The 25,267-nt window shown below is 36.1% G+C and overlaps 4 protein-coding genes across 6 annotated transcripts; 2 read left to right on the forward strand and 2 right to left on the reverse strand.

The window, feature by feature from the left end:
- Positions 1–140: 140 nt before the first annotated feature.
- Positions 141–3,242, reverse strand: LOC112569778 (trafficking protein particle complex subunit 6B-like). Its single transcript, XM_025247677.1, has 6 exons — positions 3,097–3,242; positions 2,012–2,073; positions 1,663–1,780; positions 1,226–1,309; positions 783–876; positions 141–495 (listed from the first exon to the last, which is right to left on the reverse strand). Exons 1-6 carry the CDS (start codon positions 3,178–3,180, stop codon positions 464–466), a joined length of 474 nt encoding a protein of 157 aa, XP_025103462.1. The 5' UTR covers positions 3,181–3,242; the 3' UTR covers positions 141–463.
- Positions 3,236–9,793, forward strand: LOC112569771 (pinin-like). Its single transcript, XM_025247667.1, has 9 exons — positions 3,236–3,390; positions 4,747–4,806; positions 4,953–5,027; positions 5,181–5,250; positions 5,956–6,053; positions 6,472–6,547; positions 6,757–6,912; positions 7,299–7,437; positions 7,725–9,793. Exons 1-9 carry the CDS (start codon positions 3,272–3,274, stop codon positions 8,441–8,443), a joined length of 1,512 nt encoding a protein of 503 aa, XP_025103452.1. The 5' UTR covers positions 3,236–3,271; the 3' UTR covers positions 8,444–9,793.
- On the reverse strand, positions 9,192–13,039 carry LOC112569775 (UPF0692 protein C19orf54 homolog). 3 transcript variants are annotated; one of them, XM_025247671.1, is made up of 8 exons: positions 12,932–13,039; positions 12,617–12,718; positions 12,282–12,451; positions 12,017–12,094; positions 11,691–11,812; positions 11,141–11,264; positions 10,553–10,623; positions 9,192–10,338 (listed from the first exon to the last, which is right to left on the reverse strand). In XM_025247671.1, the coding sequence occupies exons 3-8, from the start codon at positions 12,440–12,442 to the stop codon at positions 9,983–9,985; spliced, it is 912 nt and encodes a 303-aa protein (XP_025103456.1). In that variant the 5' UTR covers positions 12,443–12,451; positions 12,617–12,718; positions 12,932–13,039; the 3' UTR covers positions 9,192–9,982. The 3 variants fall into 3 exon arrangements, with proteins under 3 accessions (XP_025103456.1, XP_025103459.1, XP_025103457.1); XM_025247674.1 differs by lacking the exon at positions 12,617–12,718 and having other exon boundaries at positions 12,932–12,969; XM_025247672.1 differs by lacking the exon at positions 12,932–13,039 and having other exon boundaries at positions 12,617–12,909.
- On the forward strand, positions 13,003–24,543 carry LOC112569770 (cap-specific mRNA (nucleoside-2'-O-)-methyltransferase 1-like). Its single transcript, XM_025247666.1, is given in 25 exon segments — positions 13,003–13,118; positions 14,189–14,403; positions 14,831–14,989; positions 15,242–15,334; positions 15,657–15,728; positions 16,395–16,489; positions 16,829–16,901; positions 17,099–17,216; positions 17,219–17,245; positions 17,248–17,289; positions 17,536–17,654; positions 18,112–18,208; positions 18,426–18,558; positions 19,029–19,214; positions 19,733–19,758; positions 19,761–19,788; positions 19,997–20,054; positions 20,419–20,487; positions 20,741–20,875; positions 21,309–21,431; positions 21,653–21,744; positions 22,332–22,448; positions 22,725–22,837; positions 23,265–23,376; positions 23,621–24,543. Coding segments are annotated over 25 exon segments (2,451 nt in total). The 5' UTR covers positions 13,003–13,102; the 3' UTR covers positions 23,754–24,543.
- The last annotated feature ends 724 nt before the right edge of the window (positions 24,544–25,267 follow it).

Here is a 25,267-nt window from a genome sequence, read left to right on the forward strand (position 1 = left end):
AGCATTTGATAAGTTTCTCAAAAATCCATAGATGTTGGTGATTTTTATGTGGGTGAAACATTTACATCGGAAAACTTGTTATATATGAAGGCAACTAAACGCATGAGCAACTGTACATAAACAACAATGTCAGCAGACTATGCCTTTTGTTACTGTTTATTTCTAGATGCTTCATGTTGGTCTTTCATTCACCACACAAATAAAATAAATCCAGAATAGATAAGCACATCTACCCCAAACTCTCTCTTGCACACATAGTGCACACTAAAGCTGGCTCTAAATATGCATATGCAGCATACACACACATGAATTATCAAATGATATACAATGAAGTCCATAACAGTCCAGACAAACTGGAATGTATCTCTAATTTTCACCAATAATACTCCAGGCCTTGGTGTTTGCTGGGTCTTTACAATGTGATTGGGTAAACAAAACATCCTCTGTTCAAGCCATTTCAGTCTCACATCCTCTGAATCTGGATCTGAAATTTACCTGCAAAATAGTCTTTGCCTCCAGTGATCGATATCTTAGCAACACACCTTAGACAATAATAAAAATATATAAAGTTTGTGGACATTGAAAGAACATTCTTAAAAAATACTTTCATTGCTACTTTCATTGCTGATCTTTATGCTTTTTATCCCCATAAACATTTTGTTTTATCTTATGTCTTGCATCATAAAGATATCATAAGAAACAAGATTTTATATTTTATGTTAACTGCACAAATTTTATACATGGTCTGTAAATGAATTACGGATGTCTGATTTTTAACTTACAGGCAGGCATCGCACTGACTTCAGCAGTCACAATACAATTTATGCCCAAGCTTGACAATGCACCTCTTATCATTCCACATGAAAATGCAAGATACTGCAAACAGTAAAGATAAAGACACATTACAAATCTACTTTCCCATGTACACAATCTCATGTTAAAACACTTACTGCTATGCTCAACAACAGAAAAAAGTAGAAGTAAATAAAAGTGATTCCTGAAGTTAGCTGTGAGTGCTCCAGAAAGATAGTCTGTATTAAAATAGGGCATAACATTACCATTAATAATAGTGACTTACACTTGAACTTCTGCAGCAACATATCTTTGGAACGCCAAAATCAGCAAATAATAATGGCACACTGTCTAATAATCCATACAACAGGTTTAAGTACATGTAACTTTTCTTTCAGCTTCTTAAAAATGTTGACAGATGTTTCTTGCTTACTTTGGGTGCAGCTTCCATGTACTGTTTCCCATTAGACATCTGAGTTAAGAACCGGAACTTATTATCTTGCAATACATACACACCCTGTAAAAGATGGAAACAGATTTTGTACAGAAGTATTAGTGATTCATGGGAGATGGGATCAGGGAAGACTAATACTAAAAACAGAATATAACAAAAAAACTGTTCACACTACTTAAAATGTGGCATACATGCCAAATTCTTGTTTTTTATGATTGGAGAGTGTTTTGAGCAACAACTGTTAAAGTCCACATAGATGCAATTGTAAATAAAAAACTGATATTTTACACAATACAATCAAGAACTATGACCAAATTCCTCATTAAAAGTGTTCTACATTCAAAATTAATTCTGTGACATCTAACTCTGTTCATATGACAATCCAAACACTGACACACTGCAGCAAAATTCTTTACCTGGTGGTTGGTTCGCAAGTTGTCGATTTGTTTTTTGTATACAGAATTCCAAAAATCTTTGCAGATAAACTTCATGGTGTCTAATTCATCTTTAAATCTCGAGCATTCTTTGGTGAACCTGTAAGAGTTAAGCACCATAGTCTTACAGAAATGATATCTATGCACCAGATCTGCAACAGCCACATTCACATGATGCTTCAAGATTCGTGATTCGTTATTATTCTTTTACCCTCTAAGGGGTACTGAGGTATTCAAAAACAAAACACGTAATATGTACTATTGATAGTGAACCAACGAGCTGAAATAGCTTGTAATGTTAAAAGTCCATGTTTCAGTTGAAATATACAACCTTTCTATTAGACTTTGTCCCACACGAAATCCAATGCTTTCCAACTTAGCAATGCAGTTGTCCTGAAAACATAGTGAAATACAAGTAAATGTATATGGGAAGTAACAATTCAATACCTTTTAACAGTTAAAAAACATCTGTCCTTTACAACAGATGCTTAGTTTAAGTGCAGTATGCAGACAAAACAGCTAGGTATGGAATCATTTGACCAATAAATTGAAACAGTGAATAAAGAAATTATAATCTGAAAGTATATTTCTTTCATGAAAGGGGTCAGATGCTGCATGACTGCGTGCAAGCTGACCATCAGACAGCACCTGAAGTGTCATTATACTTCTACCAAAGTTAACACTGGCAAAGGATGTTCACATTTGGCACAGAAGTTTATGCCAAGATGATATAGAGAAATCTATGGTTGTATTAATGTGGACGTCTGTGTTGGCATTACCCTTTTAGGTATTAACTTTGCTCTTCTGCTAGTTGGTTCATGGGACATATTCTTTCTTTTTTTTTTTTAATAAAAATGTCAATTTTTGTGTGAACCTGGTTTTGGTTGTGGAACCACACTAAACAAACTCGCTGATCACTATATATATTCAGTACATACATGTAGGAGAGAAAAAGGGAACAAGTCTTCCTGCAATAAAATTCAACATTGCTTAATCTGATTAAGATATTGTGTATCTTTCACGATGCCAAATATCTACAGTCGAGACTCCATTGTAATTAATAGCGAATACTTAACTTTGGTTTACGACATGGACTAATAAACACGTATATAACGAACCAGTTATACAAGAAGCATAGTTTCGCTTTAACTCAAAAAGGCTAGAGGAACGAAATACCAGTACTATTAATGCTAAAGATTAAGCTATTAAAAATAGCAATGATTACAGAATTTATTGTTTTATTAGTGTTACAGTTAAACACCACAATTACTTGATTATTAATAGTCACTAAGCTATAATAACATACGAGTAATGGATTAATTAGGACACTGCATTCATGCTTTTACAGCCACTTAGGTAACAGATTTCTGCTTACATGAATAAACGATATAGCAGCTATACGTTTCTATAAATTACCCTTTCGTCTTTTGTAGCTGAACGATGTATTTGTGCGACCAGTTCCATGTGAAGCAGCTCGAACAAAACTTCGTCTGCCATCATCCCGAAATGCAAGCCTTAAAAAAGCCTGCTTTTGATTGGTCTACATACCGGAAGCTAGTCCAAAGTGAGGTTGACTGGTAAAGTAGGCAACATGGCGGAGATGAGTGGCGTAAGCATTTTGCAACACGAAATTGAAAAAGCTAAAGACAAATTGAAAGATGTGAATGAAAATATTAAGAAATTAACAGGAAGGGATCCTGAAGATCTCAGGTATGTATTTCAACTATTTAGTTTGAATCCTCTTATGCAAGATTACTAGAACCATCGTATTGCATGTGATTTTATTTTCATTTGTAATGTGAAGATATTAGTATTATTATTTTGGACCAAGTCTAAATTTTTCTGTAGAACTCGTTAGCTATTTCTTGTAGAATCCAACAGCTGACATTCGCATAGCCATAGTGATATTTAATTTAGGAGGTCCTAATTTGATCAATATGGGAGACCTAAATGCCAAAGTGGGAGATGATAACACCAACAGGGAACTCATCATGGGAAGACATGGCGTCGGCACCTGCAATGAAAACGGGGAGCTCTTCACAGACTTCTGCGCTTTCAGTGACCATGTCATAGGTGGTACTGTGTTCCCACACAAGAATATACAAGGATATCTGTTGATTATCTCTTGGATTTCCCCTGATGGCCAGACCGAAAACCAGATTGACCATATAACAGTTGCTCGAAAGTGGAGGAGTCTTCGAAATGTCCGAGTGAGGAGAGGTGCAGATGTTGCTTCAGATCACCAGCTCCCAGTGGCAGTCTTCTATCTCATCGGCAACAACATGCACAAACCAAACTGAGTAAGCAGAGAAGACTGGCTTAAAGGTAAACGGGAAGAAGACATAAGTAATGAGAATCAACAACAAGCAGGAACTCCCAATCCAACTTCAAGGAGAGAACATCTTGGAAACAGACCACTTCACGTATATGAAGAGCATTGTCAACAAGGACGCAACAAGGCCAGGCATGCTTTCAACAGCCTACGCCCCATCTGGAACTCCCGAGCATTATCCTTTAGCAGTAAGACCTGCATCTTCCACACCAATGTGAAGGTAGTCCTACTGTATGGTTCTGAAACCTGGAGAGTGACTCATGCCAATAACAACAAGCTCCAGACCTTTACCAACCGTCTGAAAAGATCTCCAACAGCAGCTTGTGGAAAAGAACCAACCAGAATACTAGCCAAGACATCAAAAAGTGCAAAAGGGGCTGGATAGCACACACCATGTACAAACCAGCTGACACCATTGCCTAGCAGGCACTTGACTGGAACCCCCAGGGGAAGAGGAGAGTTGGGAGATCAAAGCAGACTTGGTAAAGAACAGTAGAAAGTGAGACGAAGGACGTCAAAACCCAACTGAAGGGGGCACCCCAAAACCGGGTCCACTGGCGAGGTGTTGTTGCAGCCCTATGCTCCTATAGGGAGCAACAAAGAATAAACTAAACTATATTTGCGAGCTGTCCATTTTTATTTTACGGCTTTTCCCTGCTCATTACACTGTAAATAAAATACCATTTAATTTTTCTAAAAACACTGCCATTGTCTTTCTTTTTTTTTTTTTTTAGGTCAGTAAAAAGTCGGCAGCAGGAAGCCAGGGGTAGAGGACGACTTTTCACCCTTGCAAGGTAATTATGTTTGTCACATCATAAAGTTACAGGGGTGGATTACTGTTAATAATATTATAATAGTTGAATGGTAGCTTTAAACATAGTTAAGTAATAAAGAATAACAAAAAAGTAGATTAGTATATATTGTCTACTTGCTGTTTCAGGCGTGGAATCATGCCAGCTGAAAGTCCAGGTGGTCCACCTGCAAAAAAACGTATGATGGCGGGAGCATTTGCGAGGTTTGTAACTTTTAATTTGAGTGCATGAAATCAAATTTCAAGAACCCATTTGAACATTAAAGTTTAACGGTAGGTATCTTACTGCCACAAATATGTTCTGTAAACTACAAATGAGGTTAATGGGAAAATGGTCCTCCCACTTTTGTTCAACAGGCTTGGACCAATGATTGGACGTCGGCGAGAGCGAGAGGACAGCGGAGATGAGGATGAGCCTCCTAACAAGGTAATCATCCTTTGCCACTGCAAACCATTTTTTAAACATTTTGCTATTTCCTTCATCATATACATGTTATTAGGGAAGAAGGAATGGATCTGTTACATTTGGAAGGTGGGTGACTACTTCCCTGGAACAATTTTAGGTCTTCAGAATACATTGTGTTCTCTCTTGCACTCTGTTTTCTCATTTCCCTTCCCCCTCTTGTGTGTATGTGTATATATACATCTTTCCATTCTAGAGCCCACCATTTCTTTCACATATCAAGAGAGGCATATGTTTGTGGTGGGAAAACAGCTATGCGAAAAAGCCACAGCTCATGTATACATGGCATGAACTCCTGGCTACCATAGTATGATAAACTATTGTGCTGTGATCCAGCATCATGGAATTCGTCTGGGGCCACAGTATGTCCTTAGCTCATGTTTTGACTTACCTTCTCAGTACCTAAAGAAATTGTATGCTTTCTGTAGCCACAGATGTGGACTGTACACTTATCTCCAGTTACAGAACTCTGTTCAATAGGTAACCCTAGAATAACATAAACTGCATGCAAATCCCACCGTTGGTAGTGTGCAAATCTGATCTCAATAATAATAGACAAGTATTTGCTAATATGTATCATCCGCACCCTGTTAATTTTTTTTCAAGAACAGAAAATTGCTAGTTATAAACGATGTTATATGTACAGATTATGCCAATTTTTCTGTGTAGCTGACTGTCCATTCGTCTGTAGTGGCTACCCCTAAAGAAGTGCGTAGTCGCAAGGAGTGTCTTCAGGAACAGAGTAACGACAAGGAAGGACTGCAGAGGTACTAAATCTTGTACAGGCAGAGAGATTCTTTGGAATGAATATACATTCATTTGTTGATTATTTCATGATTTCTGTATTATGTTAGGACAGTGCAATTTGTTGATGCTTGTATTGTTCTAGCCTCCTTTTTTCTTCTTACACTTTCACAATTAAGTGAACCATAATACTTAGACAGGAATGAGTTGTATCATTCTTTAATCTTTATTACTTTATTTTGGATTGAAAACTTTTGATTTGATCCAAAAGAATGCTGCTCATGAGCATAAGTATGTACTATATACATCACACTTTTTTATTATTATAATATTGCATTGGGTTATTTTATTGGTCGTGGGAAATGTGCCAAAAAATATATATATATATAGAATAATAGGACCATTCCTTACCTGGGATTTTGGTTGTATTGTTGAGCGCAGGAACAGACGAATGTTTGGTTTGTTGCTTGGAACACTGCAGAAGTTCAAAACAGAGGCTCGTGCCCAGGATGAAAAGGTACCAAAAAATTTACTCATAACCTAACTAAAATATTGGTGCTATCACATGAAAGAAAAGATTTATCAAATAAGCACTTGTGTCAATTCTATTTGCATATATATAGTGTCGGTCATCTGCTAGCTGCACAGTTGTTTGTGGACGCTCATTTGATTGTTGGGTACAGTGTTTATGTAATTTGTAAAAATATTTATTGATATCTTGCACAGGTTCAGCAGCGCCGCATGATTGAAAAAAAACTGGAAGAAGATGCAGAACGTGAGAAAGAACATTACCGCCAAGAAACAAAACTTTTAATTGAGGAGTCACAGCTGGAGCAGGCCAAAATTTCTCGTCTCCAGCAAAAGATGGAGCTTGTCAATGAGGTGTGGAGATGTTTATTATCATTTAATAAAGAAATTCATGCCCATTTAAAAGAAAAATGTAACATTTTGAAACCTTTCCATTAGCCATGTATTGTAAATCTTTTTTGTTAAATCATTTGCATAAATCAGAAGCAAATGAAAGGACAGCATAATGCAAATGTCTTGCCTGTCTTATTGTAAGTTCAGCTAACAGAAATGAGGCACTCTCTGTATTTGTCCGTGTATCAAAAATAAAGTTCTGTTGTGTTTAGTTTGAAAAGAAAAGTGAAGATCCTAAGACTGCTGCTTGCTAATAGCTTTGCCAAAGTATTAACATTATTTTATATGGTGGAAACAAAATTTCTTATTCAATTTTAGTAAATTGTTTTGTCTCCTACTCCTTTCAGCACGAAGCTCTAGCTGCAGAGACAAGAAAGTTACAAAACTTCCTTTGCACACGTGCAAAACCTCGCATTTTCTGGCTGCCCAAGGCATTGAACTCTGCTGCTGAGAGTAAACTAAAGGAATCTAAGAAGGTTGTTGAAAGTAAGTAGCGTTGTTGTGAATTTTGAATTGAAGGCGTCTAAATGATATGCCTTTCTTTTTCTGGAGTTAATGGTATGCTCCCCTGGCTAGTCCATGTACTTGAAATACCCTTATTCAACCATTTTATTAGTTATTTGTATATGCATGTGAAGAGAGAGAGCTTTGAAGTATTGGTCAATGTATTTGAAAGTTAAGACCTTTTAAATTCTCTCTGATTCAGGGATGCAACCAAACACTGGTTAAAAAAAAAAATTGTTTTGGCTAATATAGATCTATAAATTTTCCAGAAATGCTCAAGGATAAGCAAGAAGCCCTTGAACGTGAAATCAATGAGGTCATGGAACGTGAACAGCAGCGCGAGGAGCGCATCCGCATGAGATTGCGTCAAGATGCCAACCTGCTGGACAAAGAAAACAATAGCAAGTCGGGTCGCACTGGAACCGATGGGGGCTCTAGGCAGTCACGTGATAAAAAAGGCAGCAGTGGTGCTCACAAAGAGGCCAAGAAGAAGTCTGTAGAGATGCAATATGATGACGAAGAAGAAGAAATGGAAGAGGAAGATGAGGTGACGCGCATCGAGCTGGGTGATCGCGAGGTAGCAGGTGGTGATAAAGGGAAGAGAGGGGAGGAAGGAAAGGCCAAAGAGCTAACGGTGAATGAGAAGCCGGAGGAAGGCAAGAAGGTTGAGAGCGATAAGGGTGGGTACGATGATGGAAATAATACAGATGTGGATTACAACGACGATGAAATGGCCAGCGAGGGAGAAATGCCTCAGCATAAGTCTAGTTTAGGGGAAGGGGAGATGCTGGTAGTTGGGGAGTCATCTGTGATGACAAGTAAGGAGCAGAGAAAAGAGGAGGGAGGTGAGGACAGGTGGAAAGAGGTCGCCTTAATACAAAGCACAGACCAGGCTTCAGTGGCTGATGCAAATGCAGAGTTATTCAGTAGTGGGGCTTTGCAGAGGACGGTTGAGGAAGGTGTGGTAGAGGAGGCAGCCAATGAATAGATGACAGGAAATAGAAATCCAAAACCTCATCGAAGAGGTGAATGTTTTTTTGTTTGTCATAAATGAAGTAAAGGTGAATGACAGCTAGGTTTTGATTTTTTTTTTTCTGTTTTTGAATTTCTATTCAAAAAAGACATTTAGGGGAAAAGGCTTTCAGCATCTAGAGGGAAATAAATACTAGCTAATCAAAATACTACCCTACAGTTGTAAGCTAGATAATATGACCTGTCGGTCTTTGGAACTTTTAGCTTGTGGAAGTTTGCCTGGGTATGAAACTGCCTCACTGCAGCTTTAAAATTCCAGTTTCTTCACAGTTAACAAAGCAGGTGATTTTTTTTCCTGCGATTTTCAAACCGATTTTAGTGAGGAGGATTGGGCCTTGTAAGGTGCTGAATATGGTCCTAACTTTTCATTCCTCAGGTTGAAGTTTCAAGAGGTAAGTATAGTGTTTGAATGTAGCTCAGTTACTGACGGTGGGAGTGGTATTGTCAGCATCAACCATAAAATGCATCAAGGAATTTGTTTCTTGGTTTTTAATAGATAAGCATTTAATTTTTATCTTAAGTATGGGTGGGAGGTAAGTATTGTTTGCAAGGCAAGAACTTCTTTCAAGATTCATTATTTCCACTTCCAGAACGTTCAGTAGTGAAGAGATTAAGAAATTATAAGAGGGATTAAATTCTGTAGGGATTTGCTTCCAGCAGTTGCTTCAGCGAGTTCTTAAAAATGTTAATGCTTTGAACAACAATTTTTTTTAATAATCTTTTTCTCATAAATTTATCGCTTTTCATTAAGCTTTTCTTCAGGTGACAAGTGAAACGGGGTGGTGTGCAGATGAAATTGTGTTTGTGCTCTTATGTTTGTACATTTGTAGCAACACGCGTTTAGGTCTGTAGTTCTAAAAATACAAAATGCCTTAAGATATAAAGAATAACTGAAGTTTATAGGGTGATATTTTAGAAAAGAAAAACATTTGACCTTGCAGTACATTCTATATGATAGTTTACATTAATCAAGTTTGTGTAAATGCTAGCATTTTGGCATAGTGCCTAGTATTTGTGCTATTTTTTCTTTGTTAACGAATATCAATGAATAACTCTAATAGAATTATTAGATGCACAGTCCTTGGATATAATACTTGTAAGCAGTCTTAAATTAGTTCTGTTTATCCAGTAAACTGCATTCCACGAGGAAAGGAAATGGAGGATAGGGGTCACAGCTATATTTAGGACTTTAACAGAAGTTACTGGGTGAATCTACTGGGTTATTCCAATTTAAGATTATCATGAATTGTTGAATATTTGACAGTTTTAAAACGCTTCTTTTGCTAAATAAATTTTGTATAATTGATAAAATCGTTGATGTTTGTATATGTAAGATATGTAATAACTGTTTTCTGCTACTATTTGACTAGCACTTGCATTACTAATAGACACACACAGCATACAATTACAACAAATACTTTATGTGTATCCAAGCATCCTAGTTTAATCAAATAAAGATGCGAAATGGCAAATGCAATTCACGGCACACAAACATTTATAATTTATTTCTGTAAATTGTGACAAATTTGTTACATAATGACTCTCTCAAACCTCCAGGTGGCACAACATATTCATCCACTGATCGGTTAGGATCCGCTTCGACCAAATTTGCATTGCTGGCAACTAAACTGTTAAGCAACCATTTACTAACATACTTGCTTTTGCCCTGATGGCCATAGATAAAGATGGCTTCTACATTTTCCAAGGAGCTGAACGTTTTTTTCAAATATTCTGCAGAATTGCTTTCTATTGTTCCAAGGTGGTGGAGTTCTTGGGAGTGATCCATGGTTGTTTGTAGATAATCCAATATATTTCTTGCATTGCGTTTTTTGTTAAAGGCTAGAAGAAATCCTGTTGAACAACAAGCTCTCTGTATTCCTTACAGTAAAATTGTTGAATTTTTTTTTTCTTTTTTGGGGGAGTGGGTTTAGATGGAAGCACTTCTGCACATGCAAATGTTGCAATGTTCTGCAACATTTTACATTTACATTGCACTACAGAATACTGTTTCTGCGCAAAGCTGGGGAAAATATGCATCACTGTAAGTCAAGGGGAAGAATCATACCTGTAACAACTGCCCAATGCGCTTTGTGTCCTCTCTTTTGGCATGGGCTGAAGTTCTTATCTGCATCATATCTGTGATTTTCGTCAAAGTGACAATATAACAATATCAACATAAGTGGAAATAAAAAGTAATTTCAATGCACTTTGTAAAAGATTACATGCTGGGTTTGCTTGACTTTCTGATGAAAAATCATGGCAGTAATTATGTTACATTTGATCTTTTTATTGTTTGGGGACAAAAATACATGCATAAACAAACCAAAACACTCACACATGAATGCACATATAGATCATATGACTGCTGAATGATCCATCAACCAAGTCTGTACATAATCTAGTTTAGTCTGAATTTTGAGACAGCTCAGATGAACTTGATAATTTCACAAGAAATATTTGGAGTGTGTGAAATGTTAAAGCTAAAACTCCGCTAGTATAAGTGGTGGTGACTAATTGTCCTCTGGTATAAATAAAGCTGTATCTTATCTAGTTGGTTAACCTATGTGCTATATCCAGGAACTGATCTTGTGTGCAACATGGTCTTCAGGAAAAGCACAAAAATAAGCAAAACAAATACACCCTGCAAGGATACGGAATTAGTAAAATTTCCTCATCAAAGAGTCTGTGCAAAATGTCGATGCAGCTCACGTTATTTACAACGTGTGCACTGTATGTTACAGGAATCACAAGACTGGCAAGTTCTTGCAAGTTGTCCGCTGAAAAGTAACACAATCTTTCAAATGGACAATTTTAGATTTCAGACTTGTACTTGTTTAAAATTTCGGTCTTTCTGTTAATCCACCATTCATCCCAAAGGTAACAAAACATTGAAAATTTTTTTTTCAAGTCTCTATATCTTGTTGCCATTAATGATTTTATCTGCAAGAATATGCAAAAAGATTTTATCTTTCAGATTTGTCTCCATTGATGGTAGTATTAGGTACAAAAGGTGATTTTAGCGATCTATTCTATAAGTTTATGCCTTTTACTTGTATTATTCAGTTCTTTGCAGTTTTCTGAAGGAAATAATATTGTTTTAGTTGCAAAGTTATAAAGGATAAAATTTGTTAATGTCCTTATGTGTGTATATATACATCCTCATACTTGCAGAAATCACAAGCCCCAGGTGTTTGTAAGTGTACCTAAGAACATCTCCCCTTGTTTGGTAAATCCTTTATTTCGAGCCATTTCCAGAAGATTTTCAGTTGAGACTGAATCGTTGCCTGCCAAGTGAGCTGCCATAACTAAAGCTACCAAGCCACACCTGCAAGATGATATTACTAATTTCATTTATATGTTAGCTGATCCAAAGTGAAAAGGATCCACAGTGATATCTGAATTAAAGTGGTTTCATCTCAATTCAAGAACAATGAAAACGTTTGCTATCAAAATAAACTTATGTCATACTATGATGCGCAATGGCCTAGTTTTTGTAGAGGTAGTGAACATTTCTATAACAAATACTTACATAGGTCCATTCTGCACCACGGGCAAAACTGGCCGATAGTGGGATAAAAATGCAATGTTACTCACGCAGGAACCTAGGCTGCAAATAAGTGGATCGATCAAAAGAAGACACAAAGCTGTCAGTAAAATGAATATCCACAAAAAAATGCAGCTACGAATTAAAGTACTGTACACAAAACCATAAGTTTATCTTATTGCCAATCAGACAATTTAAATTCTGTGATTTAATGTTCACTAATTTTAAAAAAAACAACAACACCAAACACCTTTTTAAGTAGTTCTGACAAACGGAAACATTTTGGCCTGCCTGTCTATCCACAACAGCACCTTCCATTACGGTTCCACTGTGACTAACCAGCTCAGTTCCTGACATCAACGGTGGAGATGGAGGGGGAAGGGGTGGCGGTGATGGAGGCAAAGATGTCATCACGAGTGTCTGTAACGGTCGGCAGTGATGTCAATGGGCCACCACCCCAAGCTAACTGAAAATTCTCAGTTGTCTTTCTGTGTTATGAACAACTGAATAAGCCAGAAAATACAAATATCACAGAATCTTGATATTGCACGTTCGTGAACTCCAGAAAATAGTGCATTTCTTCACCTGAAAACTTTTATCTTGTAACTGTTGATCTGTATGTTTGTCACCGATTCACAAAGCGGTCACTGTATTGACAACCCTCACGAAGAGACGGTCAATGATCTTCTGTAAAATTAAGCCAGTCATTAAAAATAAATAAAACGTAACTGCTGGAAAAAAACAAAAACAAAACCCGAAACAAGGAATGATGATGGCAACAAAAACTGAGACGATGACCGCTATCAATGATGGTGCTTATAAACTACTTGGACGAGAAAGCCCTTTAAATCATTTTTATGAATTTTAAACACGTCTTTAATGTAATAATTATATACTTACTAAACAAGCATCATTAGTTGCTGAAAGTTATACTCAGCAGTTTTGCAGCACAATGATCACTCCCCAAGAACGGTAAATCCCCGAGCCAAGGCGTCTTGGACACTGTTTTCGTTTTCGCGGGTAGTAAAAATATCATCTAGTTTACTGATTTCACACCAACGCGGTAAAAACATGAGTCGCTTGTCCGGTATGTTATGATATTTAATTTTTAAAATTTTAGAGCATCTCATTTGATAATGATAAGTGAATGTGTGGCATGCACTTCAGGCTGTCTGTATCATGCGTGAAACATTAGGCGTCACTGTCTGTGCTATGGCCATGTCTAATTTGCGTTTGAATAAAAGGATGAGTGTTCTGAAACCAATTAGGAAGAATCATTACTTGTGAAGGGATATTTGGTTTACTTTAAATTTCTATGCAGACTGTATAAAGCAATAAAAGAAAGTAAAAAGACACCCCTGGACCTGAAGAGGCATGCTGTATTCACGAATGCGACCTCGTTAATATGTCTTGAGGATATTGTACATGGTGTAGTCGATTATTTGGCTTATTTTTAAAAATATGCACATAAAAAATTGCCCCTCTTATGATAACATTCTGAAATGCCATAGATCTTTTCACGCCGTGATTAGTTGACAACCTTGTTTTACTTGTAGTGACACAAATCGAAAGTCGATGGATCCCCGTAAGTAATAATACGATCATGTAACTGGAAACATTTGATGAAGAATTTACGTTTTCAGCATACCAGAAAACTCCTTTCCCCAAGAAAAGAAGAGAAGAGTCTTAAAGAAATTTCTTTTTTCCCGTTAAATTATTTATCTGCGTGTTATCGGCTTCTTGAACTATAGTGGTATGTCTTGGAATCTTAGCGAGAAAAAAAAAAATCTTTCAACTTTCGTTTCATCTCACCCCAAGCAGAAATGGGGATTTTTACTTCTATGTTCTTTGAAATATTATTACTAATATGGTGGATATTTGATGAGACGATATTTACTACCAACAAGAAACCAGAAAACGGATAAATTGATTTAAATTAAAAATGAAGTTGAATTAAGTATGAAACACACTTGCTGTAACAGTTGTTGTTAGCAACTGGTTTTTGTGTGCGTACTTTGCTAGTGACTATTAAACAAATATGTATTGGATATAGATCAAGACTAACATCTAAAAATGTCATTTACAATCCTAAGATGCCAAGACCAAGAGATTGAATCTGAAATGAAGATTCTGAAACACTCCATTTTTTGTTTTTAGATTCAGATGAACTAGATGACAGACCATCTTTTGGCCAGACAACTAACCAGTCTGTCGCCATGAAGACCAAAGGGACAGTCAAACGCACATTTGATAAAATAAAAGATGCACGAGAGAAAGGTGACGAGGATGATGATGACAACCTCAGTGCTGATAAATACATCAAGATCATGCCCCAACAAGGAGTGCAAAATCCTCTGGCCATGAAAATGATGGTGGATGATTTTAATTTATTTTATAGTTTTTAATAATTTTATTTTTGGGGTAACTTTGAAAAAACATGTCACCCTTGATGGCTAATGGAGAATAACATCATAGAATCCTATCTTCAAAAAAAAATATATATATATGTTCTTATGGATTGATGTGCACATGTTCATGTTGAAATGCTATTATTATAACATTAGTGTTAGATTTGGTTGAGAAAGGGAAAGAAAGACTCTTTGCATGTCAGTTTGTGTTTGCAATTTTATTGTCTGTACGAAATGACTACTATCTTGGCATTAAAAGGCAACTGATGAGCTTATAAACAGGATTTATTGCTGTCTCCTGTATTGGGCTGTATTGTTTATTCAACATAATTGAGAAGGTCTATGATGATGAAGCATTGATTGAACCTTACAAATCATTTTGTCTTTACAGATGAAAATGGGCTTTAAGGAAGGCAGTGGTCTAGGAAAACACAGTCAGGGACGCAGAGAAATAGTTGAAGCCTCAAAACAGCGAGGAAGGCGTGGTTTGGGGCATAAAGTAGAAGGTTTTGAACCAGCAGATATTGAATGGGATTTTGAAAAAGAGAAGGTGACATTGGTTTTATTGTTGCCTTTTTTAAATGGAGAGTTCTCTTAGTTGTTTTCTTGCTGACTTTTTTTAATTCCTTTTTTATTTCTGTTTTCTTTCTACCATTGTCAAAAATTGTTTATACCTGTAGCCAAGTACATTTTCTTAGAAATAGAAACATTAATATTTTATTCCTTGTTTTAAACAAAATTGTACATGTTACTTCTGTAAAAGTGAATGTGTATATACATGATTAGTGTGTGTGACTTCTAGATAATCATGCAAGAGGAAGTAGCATGGATCCCTCCATCAGATGGAAACATACCATCTTTTGAAGAGATGATGAGTTGGAAAGTGATAGGCGAGGTAAGCATTTAGGTAGTTTTTAGATATCATATGCCCAAAATGTTAGTGGGGGGTGGTGGTGGGTGGGGGAAATTGCCATAAAATAGTGAGGTAGGTGTAAAGTTTACTGTGCCTTATATCAATACAGCAACATGATAAAATGAGTGGTCAGAAGTGTGTACTGTTTTTCTTTTTGGTTTTGTTTTTTTTGCAGAAAGTTTCATGGCATCTGGTGAAATTACTCAAAAACAAAGTTTAGAACTATTAGAGTTTAAAGACCTGTGATACTTATATTGCAGATGTCTGAATCTTAATTTCTGAACAGTTTGTTTTTCTTTTTCAGAAAAAGAGGACAATTGATGATGAAACAATGTTTTGTAATGAAAATATTCTTGAGCACATTTTGCTCAGCAAGGCAAGGTTTATTATAAATTTTGTAAAGTATAATGCAACACCACTCATAATGATTATAAATACTGCACAAAACACATTTCTCTTGCATTTAACAAGGGAATGAAGATTTTAAAACTTCTGTTATGTGTATAGGTAATAGCAATAATGTCATTTACTATGTTAATTGTTTTAAAAGGCAGAATGTACTTTATCAAATATCTTTTTCAAACCCTAACCTGTACAAAATCATGCTTTTTTTTGCATATGCATGATCTATCAAAGCATGTGTAAAGTATATATATTTTCCTTTCATTCTATGAGGGTGTTTAAAAAGAGATAAAGTAGTCTGTTACTGCCAAACTGTTTCCTCTATCTGCACCAGAAACTGCTTGAAAATGACAAGTGTCAAACTACTACTGTTAATGATGGCAGCATAAATGTACATTTATGAAGTGCACTTCCTTATGAGGCCAAAGGTTCTTAACTTTCAAATAAGCAGTAAATCATGCAGCAGGATACATGGCTTTAGATTCCTTACATCCAATTATTATTTTCAGTCATAAAATTTTCCATTTTATTGTGACGTTAGCAATGTAAAAAGACACAGGTCACACAAGAATAATATTGTTTTCTTTGATTCACATTTTTTAAATGAGTTTTCCACATTTTGTGTTTTCTGTTCTTTCAGAGTGTCTTTGACAACTTAGAAGGTGAAGAAATGAGACGAGCTCGCACAAAGTCAAATCCATATGAGACAATCAGAGGTGCTTTCTTTCTGAACAGGTAAGAACCTTGTGGTTGATGTACAGTTGGATGACTAATCATTGCCAAACAGTTCCATTTCTAGTGATGGATCAATTGTAAATGCTTAGATGATGAGATTGTTGGCAAGGAATTTTTACTGTTATTAAATGATGATTAAAAGAAGTCAAATTTCATCCCAAGAAAATTATCGAGAACAACTATGAAGTACAATAATGCCCATGCATATATATGAATCCCATACTTAAACACTTATCATTATTTCTTTTTTATCTATTCATATTTTTTTTTTTACTTTTAATTGTGAGATTATGACTATAAGAGTGAAATTTAAAATCTGTATTTTTCTTGTGTCTGCAGGGCAGCCATGAAAATGGCAAATATGGATGCAATGTTTGACTTTATGTTCACTAATCCTGTAGATGATCATGGTGTAAGTGCCCAAGACATTTCAGTGTATTTCTTTAATTTTCTGGATTTTATTATGTGAACACATCTCATCTTACATCCCCAGCTCTGTTACACATCTCTCACCACATTATGAATGCATACACACATGCGTTTGTAGTTGCGTATTTTGATGGATTATTACCCCCATCCTCCAAACACACACTTTTTTGTACATTACAGAAACCTATTGTGGGACCTAACGAACTTCTTTACTTTGGGGATATTTGCGCTGGACCAGGAGGTTTCAGTGAATATGTTCTCTGGAGGCGGAAGGGTGACTGCAAAGGCTTTGGACTAACTTGCGAGGAGAGAATGATTTTAAATTAGAAGATTTTTTGCTGGACCCAGTGAGATGTTTGAACCACACTATGGTAAGTTCACTTGGTTATGGACTTCACTTCTAGTAAGGGATCAGATATAGCATTTGGGGTGCAGTCTAAACAGGTAGTGACAAAAGCCTTGAAGCATGTGCATATATACTGTGCAAGTTTTTATTTCATAGCAGAATGCTAGGCAGCCAAATGCCAGTTATGTGGAACCTCTAGGCTTGTAATATCTCATATATTTATCAGTATTTTAGAGGTTGATATCAACTGCTTTATTTTGTGACTGTGCAGGTGTTGGTGGTCTACAAGGTGATGGTGATATCTTCCGACCAAAAAACCAAGAAGCTTTCATCAATTTTGTTCTGAACAACACAGATGGGAAAGGTGTTCACTTCTGTATGGCAGATGGAGTAAGTCATAATCTCATGCAGGCCCTTTCCCCTTTGTGTTTTCTTCTTTCCTGTCAAATTATTATGACGTAGAATTTCTTATTCAGTATGGCTTACGCTGTCTTGTGTTGTTACATTAAAGCATTTGGTGGCTCCTTATATGGTGCTATATTTGAGTGTCTTGTTGTTGAGGAATTACATTGTGCACATGCATTCATAGGGTTATTGCTTACTTGTCATGAACAGTTAAGTGCTCTTGGTCATAAGAGCTGGCTCAAACATATTCATGAATTGTCATCTTCTTAGATTTATAGTAAGGTTACATTTACAGCATTTATATTTGAGTTCACTTTCTTTGATGAGGCATTGCATTTATGCAAAATTCTTCTCATTTTGGGTAATAGACTGTTTCTTCTGCAATGAGCTTTGCTTGTGCAAGATCTGTCAATGTTTCAATGACCCACATATTTTTAAACAGGGTTTCTCTGTAGAAGGCCAAGAAAACATACAAGAAATTCTTTCCAAGCAGCTGTACCTTTGTCAGTTTCTTGTGGCTTTGGGAATCACCCGAGAAGGTTAGTTAAGTACTTCAGCTCAACATATAGCATATACATTTTTTTCTGGCCACCTCCAGCTTTTGCTTAGCCTTGCACAACCTGTCCAGGAAAATTAAAACAAACGCAAACTTAATCGTGATCACAATCAAGTATTGATCACACACTTTATTAGCTTAAATGTATTTTTTATATTCATTTAGGAGCAAATTTAAGAAAGAACTTGCTGTGTTGACAGGGGGTCATTTTGTCTGCAAGCTTTTTGACCTTTTCACCCCGTTCAGTGTGGGCCTTGTGTACCTCATGCGTCTTGTCTTTAACCAAGTCTGTATTTGTAAGCCAGTCACAAGTCGACCTGCAAACTCTGAGAGGTGAGTCAGACTTTTTGCTCATTCACTTGTGTTACCTTCTCAGAGGACAATTCTGCTTAGATTAACTTCTTTTACAAATTCAATATTTTTCCCCCGTGTCTTTAAGGATTTGCTTAGAAGAGGGCATTTTCTTGTGTGCATACGTTTTGTACTAAATTTTTATAAAATAAATTTTAAAAAAGGCTCTTTTTTATCATTGTCATCAACCATTCTGTTACAATACAGTACATCATGTAGCAACCTTTTACATCTAAATGCTGATAGGACTGCAAAGTAGCATACTGCTGACTAGTGTGTAGGTGTTTGCCCCCATATCCTTCATGTTTGACTTTAAGTCACTGATTTCAAATATTTCTGCCATTTATGAAGCACAGATCTTTTTTTGTGTATTGCTTCTGTATGTTGTTTAAACTCTTCAATTTACTCCTTGTTGTGGAAAATGATGGTGTAAATCCAGTGGTTTGTTACAGATACATTGTCTGCAAAGGCTTGCGGCCTAACAAAGCTCCTGTGCTGAAATACATGGATGCCATTAACCAAGACTTGTGTAAACTTCTGACTTCAGTTTCAACAACAGATGTCAACCACATTGTTCCCTTACAAACACTTTTAGATGATGAAGATTTTTTCACCTACATTTACAATTCTAATGTCAAGTGAGTGGAGCTTTTTTATAGCTGTCTTCTTGTTTTGAAAAAGTCACTGAATTTTTAAAAAAAAAAGGGATGCCAATACATTGGAAAATTGGTGTAATTGCATTTTCATAACAATAAAATATTGCATTAAAGCTTTACTTCTGGCCTCAAAACCCTCTTCTTTTTAAGAAATATCTTTCATAATCTAGTGAATTTTCTGCTGACTCCTCTTCTTTATCCATGGCCTTCATTCCTGTTTGTCACAGTGCCATCGGCATGTTGCCTCTTGTGTTTCATTTTTGTATAGTTGACTGTCACATGCTAACTGTTGTATGGTTAGTTTGTAGTCTTTTGTCTGCAGTTTATTGAGCTTTTCCACAAGGGGAAATGTGATCTGAAAAATCTATATTAACTATTACATTTTCACTCTTCTTTTTTATGATCTTTTGGAAGAAAGAGAAAATAATCGTGATGTCTTAATTAAGACACTCCTTATCTTGCATACTTTTGTGTGAATATTCATCATGTTTTTCTTTCAGGCTTGGAAAAATACAGATCCTCAACCTACGAAGATACAGGCCTTTGCACAAAATGTGTGAGTTATTACAGTACTTAAAAGTGGTCTAACATTTTGTTGTAAGAGATTACACACTATTTACATATTCTAGATACTTTATTTATGCATATAGAAATGCACTTTTCATAGATGTGCATGCGCGAAGGATTGTTCTTTGAAATATTTCACCATTTCTTTTAATATGAACTAGTTTGGTGACTAAATGTCTTTGATCATCTGACAACAGGAATCTACATGAAATACGGCAGTCAGACGTTAGAAAACAGTGTCTTGAAAGATGGCAGGTAAATTTTTTGTCATTAACAACACTCTTAGTGTAGCTTTGTTATTTAATTACCATAATTTTCTTGACTTTTTCAGAAATAACTGTTGTGCTGCAAATAGTTTATTAATTCTCAAGTTTGAAACAATTTTCTGAACTACAAGTTGACTACATGTGTATTACTTCTGAAGGACTTAGCAATATCATGAAATACTTACATTTAATGTCAACTCAGTCCATGTATATGTGTTTACATGTATAGTCGCATGTCCAGACTGCTGATGTACAGCTGTGAAAGTTTTGATTGCTCACATTTTTTGCATAATAGTTTAGATAACATCATGGATAAACAACCGTTTGAAACCACTATATCTTTAATATTGTAGATTCCAAATGAGGTGCGCACAGCTCCTATAAGGCAAGATCCTCAATCAGCCTTTAATGACTTGGTTGGTGTAAGTAATGTATTTATTAAAAGATCATCACCTGTAATTCTTGTGTGTACAGTAATTGAGATTTCATTTGACATATAATATTTACTTCAATGTACAGTTATGCCTTTTAACAGAAAAAAAATTTAATGTAGTGTTTCAGGAAATTTGTATCTCACTTTGTCTTTTTTTAAAAAAAAATAGATCTGATTGAAGTAGAGCGTGAAAAACTCTTGCAGGAACGAAAACTTATACCCTTTGTATTTTATCTCAACAGGAGAGTGAGCAGGATATCTTGAAGCATGTTCCTTTGGAATTGGATCGCAGTAACCTAGATCAAATTGACAGTGTGTATGACTACATGTGTGTTGTTTCTGGAGACAGTGAACGGACTTTTATGATAAGCTGTGGGGTGAGTGGCTTCTGGTTTTCTGTTCATCCACGTTAACAGTTTTTCTCCCCAGTTACCTGCACCTTTGTAACTCGCTGGCATTGTTAGATCTTATGATAATTAGATCATTTATTGATGGGCATCATGTAGACTTAGGCTTCACATCCCGTTATGGATAAACTTTAAAATCAAAGCTCACCTCAACCATGGATATAAATCTGGATTCAAAATGTACAGCATGTGTTTATTCAAAATGATACCACATACATCGTTTGGTGTCAAGTGGTTTATTACTTTGATGTGATTGTGCATTATCTTATATATATTAATATATATTTGTAAACAGAAATAAACATCTCTCATTCATAGTGGATTTTTAGATTTATATGTAGGCTTATTTAAACAATAAGCCCTTGGTAATGGTAACTATAACAATCTGACATGTATTGTGCAGAAATCAGTAGTTTTCTTCTGGGACAGAAAAGTACGCAAGTGGAAGAAGCCAGAACAGATGAGAGTGGATCTGCCAACCAAGACTTTACTGGAAGTAGAGTTTGTCACAGAACTGCGTGGGGAGGTAGGTGAACAACTGTAGATCTTGTAGATCATTAGTTAAAACAACCACTAGTCATGTCTTTGCATGCTGCCAAGTTTTTCAGCTGTACCATGTCTTCCCACTTCACGGCCTTGTTTCTGCAACGTACTATAGTTTTGTGGTAGAAAAATAGTAAAAAAATTCTTAAATCTTGATTTGTTATGCAGATCATTAATTCATGAATAATCGTGTGCATGGCGTAGGGCAAAGGTCAGAGGAAAGTAACAACAGTTCATGTCATGGATGCACTGTTTTTGTGCGGAAAAGACATCAGGAGCCGGCACTTCCGAGAGAGGTCGGTGCTACATTTTTTCTGCTATTTTTCTCTGCTGTAGACTGCAGATCATGACTAAAATATTTGTTGTTGTTACCTTAAGGTTTATGTTGCCATGCTTCTAGCAACTCATCATGTAGAATGGCTTTGACTTGTTGGTTTATTTGGATTTTTGTTTTCTTCAAACGAAAACCAATAGTTAAACAGTTTTAGAAGTTACATTGGGGTGTAAAACAATGGCGAATTATGTGATACTAACTCTTTATATGTTTAATTATTTTCTTTAAGTAATGAATACCTGTGTGAAGGTCTTGAAGAGAGTGAACTTAAGCCATTAAACAGTGAGACTGCTTTTTGTTTCCTTTACATAAATGTTCACTCAGGCACACACACACTTTCCTCTGCTACATTGCTGTGATTGAATAAAGACAGACTGCTTAATGGTTCATTGTGATCATCATTGTACCTTTTGTAATTATCTATATATACTGACATAAAGAGGACCAATGGGACTGTTCAGTAAATAAAGTGAGAAGAGGTTTTGGGTTCCTGGAATAATCTGACAAAGAAAACAAATTATCATAGCTGACATTCTGTTGACTTTTCAGGCTAGATCAACTGCAAAAGTTTGTTAAAGCTGTACACAAAGAGACACGGTCAGATTTGGTGCGACTGGTTATGCCTGATGTATTTAAACTGGAAGAAGCTGCCCTCATCTTTGACAGGCAAGTTGGTGGCATTTTGTGCTTGTCAGAATAAGCTTGCAGGTTTTCATGCACCTATTCATCTTTTTTTCTTTGGCCTTTATTTTTGTAAAGTATTTTTGTGCTCAAGTTCTTGTGAATGTTCACATGATAGACTTTACTATGCTAGAAGTACTTAGGGAAGGGTGGGTGTCTACACATACTCATAAATCAGAACTCATATAGAACATTGTGCAGTCAGTAACATTTATTTTTATGCATAATGGAAATAGGTAATATTATTTCGTTATTGTACAGGCTGGAAATGAAACTGGTTAAGGGCTCAGGTAGTCAGCCAAGACTCTGCTTTCATAGTCAAACTGGTAATTTCTACCATCCTTCTGGGATCAGCTTTGTCAAAACAGTCAAAGGTATTTTTGTTATTTTTACTGACTACAATCTAAAGATTCTGGTTGTTCTTTTTATAGATGTCATACTATTAGATTTATGCACATAGAAGCAATTGCTGTTTTTGTCTAAATTGGCTTTTATGTCATTATATTTATTTTTGTAATTTGTTTGAAACAAAGAAAACATTTTATCATGAATCTTGTATCCAAAACCACAAGAATGTTATGGAAGTATAATTTGTTTATAAAACTATAAATGTAAATATAATATCTCTTTCTTGGCAGTTTGGTGGGGTTTTTTTTTTGTTTTTTAAAGTGCACATGAGCAGGGATGAAGGTAGAGCAGCTGTCTTTCAGAGACCAGCTTGTTACATTTGGAATATTTTTGTGCTTTCATGTTTGTGCATTGGCATGCATTTTTATGCAAACCCTTTTCAAACATTTTTAGATCCATGGACGATGGCACTGAGCAAGAAGCAGCAGAAAAAGTACTGGTTTAACAAACGGCAGCCTAATTCTGCTACCTTTGAGTGCCATCATGACAGCATTGCAACATTCAGGTGGGCAAGAGTGGAAGTTATGAGGATCCTCTTAAATGCAACTTTTCTCAAACAGTTTATTGGATTGCTCTAGCTCTTCCAATAAAATGCATCAGACATCTGTCTGTGAGGTTAATCATACAACTTCTAGCTGGTTTGATGCAATCCCTAATTTGCATTAGATTCTTTCTTGTTTGATGATGCCAGTTGTAATCTGTCCAAACAGTTGCATTCAGTTTCTTTCACTTCATTCTACTGTTCACAGAGATTGCAAGTTGACTGCCTTACGCTGGACATGGTCTCCAGGAGTCAGAGTTCATGAAGATCAAAATCACCATGGAGACATTCATCTTTCAAAAGAAGATTTCATCACCTTTGTTCAAAACAAGCTTAAGTGAGATAACTGGAACATGAGAGAAGAAAATGATCTTGACCTCAATATCCAGATAAAAATTGCCTTTTGTCTGGCATAGCAGAGTGATCTTGCAGAAGAAAGAGAATTTGCAGAACTGGACAGGTTTAAAGAAAGATGTTTCATGTTGATGATGAAATCACTCATTCAAAGACATTCAAAAACATGCTGCTTCTGAAAATAATTTGTTGTCATATCAGAGAAGTGTGCATATGTCTTATGAGCTGCTGGTCGTAAGCACATCCTCATCCAGTGGTATTTACAAGATGTATTTATATAGCAAAGAGAGAGTGAGAGGGGATGGGTTTTGAAGATTGGGTGAAAGTGAGCATATTCTTGCAGTTTATCATGTGTGTGCGTGTGAGAGAGTGTTAGCATGTGTATGTGAAAGAGAATCCATACAATATGTATTGGTGAAGTACTGGTGGCCTAGTCTGAGACTAGAGGAAACTTTGACATTACTTCGTATTTCCAAGATTTTAATCTACCAACAATTTATCAACCTTGGATGACCTCTGCTATTAAACTGTTCAAGTCCTGTCCACACTTTTTCTTTATCCATTATGAATGCAAACCAGAACTTACAAAAACAACAGCTTTATGTACATATAGCTATCATTCTTTTCCTAGTGGTTGAAATTACAAGTTAGAATTTTTATCTGTATATTTTTTTATTGTGTGTATACTTGCTAGATATTTGGAAGAAATGAACAGAGATATGTTAAAGTTGTCAAGGTTTTTTCTATGTTTTGGTTTATTAAAGGTTTTTCAGCTTTTCTGTTTTAGAATTTAGCAAGCACATAAATGTGCATGGGGAAGAAAATAGCTAATTTGATGCAGTAATAAGATGGTGTAACGCGCGCACACACTCCTGAGTTCTTTACATCAAGCATTAAACAATCATCTAAAGGTTGTCCTGATATGTTGCTGATGGCCTCCGTGAGTCGGCTCGATGCTGTATTTTAGACGAGATTTTAAGTAAATGATTCCTTTGCAAACCAAAATTTTGACTGTAAGAATCATTTAAGTCTAATTCACCTTTTACTGTGCTTTCTCACACACGCACACTATTTCGCACGCAGACTAAGGGAAAGGTTGAACAACAACATTAAAAATATGCGAGAGAACGATTAGGTAAATGTCCATTAGGCGTTGATTGAAGGGCTGATCAGACCAGTTCACTCTTTATCCGTGAGGCAAAGGATCGTTAAGTTGCTATCAGCATCCACGCGCTTTACGTCCCACTTTCTCTCCTTAATTAAACACCACAGTAGGACAATCAGTCACGCTTGCCGCGCTCTGTTTAGCGAGGTTGAATGTCGAAGAACGGTCTTTGACCCAGGTGTAAAGACATGGCGCTAAACCGCCACTGTGTACAGGTTGATACTGGGAGTCGAGAATTAAAGTTCATTACAACGAATGGTTTCCAAGTAATACGATATTGCTTAGTTACCGTTGATCTTTCTTGTTCCCTAGCAGTGTTTCTCGTGTGGGCACGGG

This window comes from Pomacea canaliculata, linkage group LG8, assembly GCF_003073045.1.
Source record: "Pomacea canaliculata isolate SZHN2017 linkage group LG8, ASM307304v1, whole genome shotgun sequence".
Classification (NCBI taxonomy): domain Eukaryota; kingdom Metazoa; phylum Mollusca; class Gastropoda; order Architaenioglossa; family Ampullariidae; genus Pomacea; species Pomacea canaliculata.